The sequence below is a fragment of the Temnothorax curvispinosus genome, unplaced genomic scaffold (assembly GCF_003070985.1).
Source record: "Temnothorax curvispinosus isolate PA1 unplaced genomic scaffold, ASM307098v1 QBEX01003057.1, whole genome shotgun sequence".
Taxonomy (NCBI): domain Eukaryota; kingdom Metazoa; phylum Arthropoda; class Insecta; order Hymenoptera; family Formicidae; genus Temnothorax; species Temnothorax curvispinosus.
The window spans coordinates 25,036-31,639 of record NW_020212837.1 but is presented as its reverse complement, the minus strand read 5'-3'; the positions used below and the strand labels follow the sequence as shown (position 1 = coordinate 31,639).

Below are 6,604 nucleotides of genomic sequence, written 5' to 3'. Positions count from 1 at the left end.
GAATTTTTGTTTTAAGCAAATATTGTCGTCAGGTGACAGCTGCGTATGTCCCCAAATAAGTAACATTTTTAATTTTTTGGCGTTTTTGATATAAAATCGCGTTTTCTGCCCTAGATTTTTGTGCGTACTTTAATTCTAGACCAAAAACTTGCAATTCTGTAAAGCCAATTAAAAGATCCATCGAAAAACGATAATGTCGGTAAATCATACGGCTGCAGGATCCCCTTAATAACTAGTTTAAGAAGTAAACCACATCAAAAAAATTTAGACTTAAGCGATGAGACGCAAGAATTACTTTGCTCTTATACGTAAATTAAATGTAAATTAAATTTTTATTTAATTTCAATCAAATACTTGTTCCTATCATCAATTTTTAATAAATATACACTTTTGCAATTTTTATAAGTCAACATTGAAAGGTTCTATGATCATTCATTGCATATTTCACAAGTAACATAATTTTTTCCGCGATTCGCGCAAACGGCTCCACTGTGCGCCGCGGCCGCAGCAGGGTCTCTAATCCCCTAGCTGTAACTGGCTAGTTCGGACACGAACCATTAGCACGGACGCAAACCATGTGCGGTTACCGAGCGAAACGACGTAGTTGATGCGCACTTTCTCAGGCGGCGCGTCGGAAAATGCGACACAGAAAAATTGACGAAAAATGCCGGGATGGCCTCTCTCAGGTTTCTCTCTGGCTAAAGTATTGTCAACTCACGAATCAGCTGATTGACTGGACCTGTCAAACGCGTTCTCTTTCTTTCTCATGTTCCACGAAAAAAAATGTTGCGTCATTGTTTACCGCAAATTTGAGAAAATTGCAGCGCGAATCATGCTTTGTGTGTCACTCGTGTGCAAATTCGAAAACGTATCGTCGGTCGATCGCAATTATATTTCGCGGCCAACGTGATTACGTCAGGGGAACGAGAAAATATGCTGACATATATTCACTCACACAGCCGCACACGTGAGTATACGTATGTGTATGTATACAAACAATTTTCCAGCAAACTAAGGAATGATACTCGAGGATACTCATACGAAAGACATTAGTGAGCATATCGCAGTTGCTTATCTACAGTTCCTAATTATTTTCATTAAACAAAGCGACTTTCAAGTGTCAATGAATGCTCTTGCGGACCGTATTATCAAGCATTCGTTACCGCGTTACCGCATAGAGAGTGTTCGGTTTTTGATGAATATTACGGAAGATAATGGACCGAACTATCCCAGAATGGAGACGTTATTTACTCGTGCAGCCGCCTATAGTACTGCTACTACTCGCCTTGTCGATGTCAGGTAATAAATCAATCTCTTGTTGTTAGTACAACGGCTATATGCGTGCATTTTTTTGCAGGTACTATCTTGACAGATCTGATAGTGTATCGTACGTGCACCACAACGTTGAAAATAAACAAAACGGAGTGCCTGATACTCTATAACAATAGCAGCAGCCAGGAGGCACTCAGAATCAATTCCATGGTTCAACCATATGCAAGTTTAATTGTGATGGGTAAATCCTTTCTGGACAGTATTTCTCCGTCAATCCTGTCGTTATTTCTAGGACCATGGAGTGATAAGTACGGAAGGAAACCTGTTCTGCTTTTAGGATATATAAGTAATCACATTTTTATGACGAGTATGATTGTAGAGCTCAAGAGCTGTAGAAGAAGCTTCATTGCTTCTAGAAATATTATTCTATTGAATTACAATAATTGATTGTTACTATAGAGATAGACAATATTAACACAGAATATAATGCAAATAAAAAATTTTACAAATCGCGTATTATTATTACGATCAATTCGTGATGTTTTTTAGGAAACGCAGTGTAGCTGCTTTCATAAAGTTTTCGTAATTTATTACGTTCGGCAGAGAGAGAGAGAGAGAAAGAGTCGATATTTATTTAATGTACATTTCTTTAGGTACATCTTTGAATTATCTCCTGCTCTCTGTAATGGCTAATTGGGACGTTGTACCTTGGTATTTCCTGATAGCCGATATTCCTACTGCTCTCTTGGGTGGCATAAGCGTATTGATGTTAGCGTCAATGTGTTACATCACTGATATGACGGACGATAACGAGCGGGCATGGCATTTAGCCTGGTTAGATGCATGGGTCTCTCTCGGTGTCCTAATCGGACTGCTTTCTGGTCCAGTGATATTGGATGCGTACGGCTACACCGCTGTATTCAGTGTTGCGACTATGCTCTGCACTCTGGCAACGTTGTACATATTATTTTTTGTTCCAGAAACTGTACAGAGTCAAACTTCTGTAGGTGTTTCAAAGAATTCATAAAGTCATTTTTTGCAGAAGTAGCTTAGTTAGTCGCACAATGTAGCTTAGAGACTAACAATAAGATGAAATAATGAACATCGTTTCAAATGAATTACGAGTAATCGTTGCTTTTATCTGTCTTTACAGGGTATCCGCAAGGTATTTGACTGTACGTTAGTAAAGGATCTTATTAATGCGTGTGTCAAGAAGAGAGATGGATTCAATAGGTCGTTAGTCTGGAGTTGCATAGCTTGTCTTACGTTTCTCTTGATTGTTTTTGAAGGTAATCTCGCTATTGGGTATCTGTTTGCAAGCGCGCGACTTGGTTGGACCGTAGAAAAGTACTCCACTTATGTAGCTATGGATGTTGTGGTGGGAGGACTCGGCATGATATCTGGTATTAGATTAATGCGGAAATACGCAGGTATTGTTTTGGTGATATCGAAAAACATACTTCGTTATTTGTTGCAATAATTTCTCGAGAACTTAGATACTTGTATGATTTAGGATTTCCAGAGGCTGTAGTTGCCATAGTATCTGTTACATCGTCGTTTGGTAGTGCCTTGGTACGTGCCTTTACATGGCAGTCTTGGCATATGTATTTATCAATGGTTCTAGGAATGTTTGGTAACATATCCCGACCGATGATACGTGCTATATTATCCAAGGTGGTGCCTACGCAAGACACAGGTAAACCTCGTCTTTTGATTTTAATAAATAATTGTAAAAAAAAGTGAAAATTTAGAATCGTGCCAGAAATGAAATACTCTTAAATGTGTATTTTAAAGTGTACTTATTTCAACAGGGAAGGTTTTCGCTTTAGCTATGTCTCTAGAGACACTGTTACCATTTGCGGCAGCTTCTCTGTATACTTTTCTCTACGCCCACTACATGCCACCTTTATATCCTCTACCAGTGTGGTTTTTATCAGCACTATTCTATGTCATAACTATTGTAATACTGATATATATGCAGATACAAATGGTAAAAAGTATTACAGTGCCTTTTACTCCTTTGGCGGAAGATAATGACTCAATTCATTAATATCTTATCGAGGAAAAACAAGTACAAAATATATTCACAAGATAAACCAAGTGATAAACCAAATACGAAAATCTATCCTCATACGCGTTTTTTTAAGTAACATAAAGCGTGTATTCTTTATATATATTTGTGGATTTTATAATATAAAATTTTTTATAATATACATGCTGTGAATAAAAAAAGTCAGTCCTTAAAATGTTTCAATTAATTATTATTACGAATAATCTTCAATTAATAGCTTTATATTTTTATATATAATGTAATGCTCACATAATATATATAATCTATTTTTATGATTAGGAAAAAATATTGTTAAATTATATTTATAGTACAAGAGAATAAATGTTTATATACCTTATGTATATATATATATATATATATATATATATATATATATATATATATATATATATCGGGTGATTCATAAGTATATGTAAATACTTTGTGGGTGTAATGTAGAGATAAAAATAAGACTAAAATGTTCTATACAACTTTTTCTGCTATTGCTTTATTTCAGAGCTGTGTATCAAAGAACGGATAACAAACTCAACACAAACTAAAAGTCATTTCTTCTAGAGTTCACAGATTAGTACAGTTTTCATAATACGTTTTTTAAAGTGATTTCCCTGAACTCTAAGACAGAGACTTGCTCGTCGCCTTAATGATCTCTGAATGTCACAGAATCTGTTCAAACTCATTTTGAACAGGATTAAAAGTTAAAGAGACGTGGTGTAGGATGTGGTGTAATCAACTGTAGTGAGGTGTAGAAATAACAAACATCTACTATGTTGAAGAATGAACATGACACGTCCTAAGGCTCATAAGTACTGCCTTCATGTTGTTTATGCCTAGCAAGGTATTATGTATTACATCATAACTCTGAAATTAAGGAGTTTCAGAAAAAGTTGTATAGAACATTTTTACCTCTTAGGTCTTATTTTTACCTCTACATTGCATCCATAAATCCACAAAGTATTTACATGTACTTTATAAATCACTCTGTATAGGTAAAAGAAAAATAATTTCATGTGTGATTAAAAAAAATAAAATTGTACAATTCCTTTATAAATATTGTTATTTTAATATTACCAACTTATCCATTCAAGGGAGAATTTTAAAAAATTATAAATTAATTATAAAATCATTTATAAAGAGAATTATCTATGTTTATATTATTTCGTAGATTATTATACGTCACATCTTTAAGGAGCAAAATTATATAGAGCAAAATTATTTTCAATATAAAAGAATAAATTTATTCGCTGAGGCGAATTTTATGCTTTACTTTCTCTCTATAAACATAATTATTTTTGCTTCACAAGTTATCGTAATAATCCACATGATCGGCTGCATTGTATTTACGTTCTTTCAAGATTTGCACAAGACGATTAACAGTCTGTTCTGTAGTCAACACGGTTTTCTTTTGTCGCATCTCAATATACATCTTTTTAGCTTCGGGATCGGCGATAGTTTCGCATACCGTTGTGAACATATCCGTGTCGACAGGTCCCGGTGAGTAACTTAACACATTAGCATCAGGATTTTCTAATGCAAAAACCTGTACGAAGAAAAAAGCATATTAATAATTGGAAAAATATATATTCGTGATTACGTGGTAATTAAAAAACACGCACACATACACACCTTAAAGTACATTTCTCTTGCTGCTTTCACTGAGGAATATTGACCACTGCCAATGCCTGCTTGAATAGCGTATAAAGATGTAATATTGATAACCGTCTTCTTAATGGTTTTATTATCAAATGTATTCATGACCACCGCATTTAATATGGCAGGTATGAACATGTTTAGATGATAAAGTTCTCTCCAGCTGTTCACATCCATCATATCGTTTACAGATTTAGAGAGATCGCCCAAAGAGCCTACATTATGTACCAGGACTACTCGATCAAATGCGTCGGAAGTAGTTTCTTTCAAAGCTTCCGATAAGAATTCTAGGATATTTTAAATTTTTCGTGAAAAGCGATTGTGTGAAAAATGATTAATATGCTCGATCTTGTAAGAACTTCGATTTACCTTGAAACTCGACATCAGTTGATTTACTTAAGTCTGTACTAGCGGTGTAAACTTCCACTTTGGAAGGTATATTACTTGCAACTTTTCGCAATGCATCCTTATTCCTCGCTAATAAAAGCACACGTGAGCCTTCCTCCAGTAGCGAGCCAAATGTTATTGCTATTTGCCTACCGATACCACGACTCGCACCAGTGACCAAAAGAAAAACTTTACCAGACAATGCTTCAACTGACATGGCGTATTACGTTGCAACTTTACGAAAACTAGTTATTATGCTCTGCTTTGAGCTCTGTTGACGGCTGGCTCGTTTGCAATTCCTCTGTAATATCTCCTTCTCGCTCAGCCTGTATGGTTGCTTGAAGTACGTCTGCCTTCAGGAGATGAACTACTTCACTGGCCGTCAAGGCCTAAACAAGTCAAATGAGTTTACAAATGAGATTTTCTTCGCAAAATGATTTTATTGGTTATTTTGAAAGATTCAAGTTGCAAACAAATGTAATGAGATAGTTTATTATTATCCAGATGCTCACCTGTAGATGAGGGGCTATGTGCCGTATCAGAGGATTTGACGCCAACTCAGCTTCTTCCTCAGACTGGGGATTGTTTCCAGAGGTGATTAAACGTGCAATGCAATCCTCCTTTGCTCCTGATAGCGACGTTACAAGGTCCTTTTTTGTGGTACCTCCCTGAAGCACCTTCAACCTAGAGTCTGTCATTGGAAAAGAATTAGAAACCGTGATAAAATACCGAAAGTGAATCATCTTACACAGCTGGCATCTTACATAGCTTTTGTAGATACTGCTCCGAATCGGACAGCCGACGATGAGTACGGTGACTGATTTTCGCGTCCAAGAAAGAATCTTCAAAACGATCATTAGGCGAGTCGTCGTTGTCGACCGTCGTTTCCGCAAGCGTTCCGCGCCAAGGATCGCTGACGTTCGTTTTCATTCTAAATCAAGCTTCAAGTTGTTATCTACGACCTTTTTTTATCATTTCACCACGTCATGCATACTTTCACTTTTTTCCCCTACTAATCACACATACGCGACGAGATTGCGTCGTATCGAGTTTAAGTATACCCACTAACCCACTCCAATTGATAAAAAGGACGTTGATTGTCGAATGTCGATACCCCGCCTCCATCCTCCATGGACCAGCGAATGAGCGAAAACTGAACACCGATTGCGATTGGCGACGCAAAGAAAAGAAATTCTCCCTAGCACGCCTGGTGGCCGCAAGTTGAAC

General features: G+C 36.5%; 3 protein-coding genes across 7 annotated transcripts; 1 reads left to right on the top strand and 2 right to left on the bottom strand.

Annotated features, from left to right (window-relative positions):
* Positions 1 to 664: 664 nt before the first annotated feature.
* On the top strand, positions 665 to 3,483 carry LOC112452201 (tetracycline resistance protein, class B-like). 3 transcript variants are annotated; one of them, XM_025012302.1, is made up of 7 exons: positions 665 to 967; positions 1,108 to 1,299; positions 1,358 to 1,618; positions 1,926 to 2,275; positions 2,426 to 2,702; positions 2,786 to 2,968; positions 3,084 to 3,483. In XM_025012302.1, exons 2-7 carry the CDS (start codon positions 1,215 to 1,217, stop codon positions 3,320 to 3,322), a joined length of 1,395 nt encoding a protein of 464 aa, XP_024868070.1. In that variant the 5' UTR covers positions 665 to 967; positions 1,108 to 1,214; the 3' UTR covers positions 3,323 to 3,483. The 3 variants fall into 3 exon arrangements, with proteins under 3 accessions (XP_024868070.1, XP_024868071.1, XP_024868069.1); XM_025012303.1 differs by having other exon boundaries at positions 665 to 983; XM_025012301.1 differs by having other exon boundaries at positions 665 to 1,299.
* Positions 3,484 to 3,803: 320 nt separating this feature from the next.
* Positions 3,804 to 5,617, bottom strand: LOC112452217 (sepiapterin reductase). Its single transcript, XM_025012328.1, has 3 exons — positions 5,360 to 5,617; positions 4,967 to 5,277; positions 3,804 to 4,880 (listed from the first exon to the last, which is right to left on the bottom strand). The coding sequence occupies exons 1-3, from the start codon at positions 5,592 to 5,594 to the stop codon at positions 4,638 to 4,640; spliced, it is 789 nt and encodes a 262-aa protein (XP_024868096.1). The 5' UTR covers positions 5,595 to 5,617; the 3' UTR covers positions 3,804 to 4,637.
* Positions 5,601 to 6,555, bottom strand: LOC112452218. 3 transcript variants are annotated; one of them, XM_025012329.1, is made up of 4 exons: positions 6,447 to 6,555; positions 6,142 to 6,308; positions 5,890 to 6,068; positions 5,601 to 5,766 (listed from the first exon to the last, which is right to left on the bottom strand). In XM_025012329.1, exons 1-4 carry the CDS (start codon positions 6,500 to 6,502, stop codon positions 5,623 to 5,625), a joined length of 546 nt encoding a protein of 181 aa, XP_024868097.1. In that variant the 5' UTR covers positions 6,503 to 6,555; the 3' UTR covers positions 5,601 to 5,622. The 3 variants fall into 3 exon arrangements, with proteins under 3 accessions (XP_024868097.1, XP_024868099.1, XP_024868098.1); XM_025012331.1 differs by having other exon boundaries at positions 6,372 to 6,511; XM_025012330.1 differs by having other exon boundaries at positions 6,142 to 6,377; positions 6,466 to 6,481.
* Positions 6,556 to 6,604: the final 49 nt, after the last annotated feature.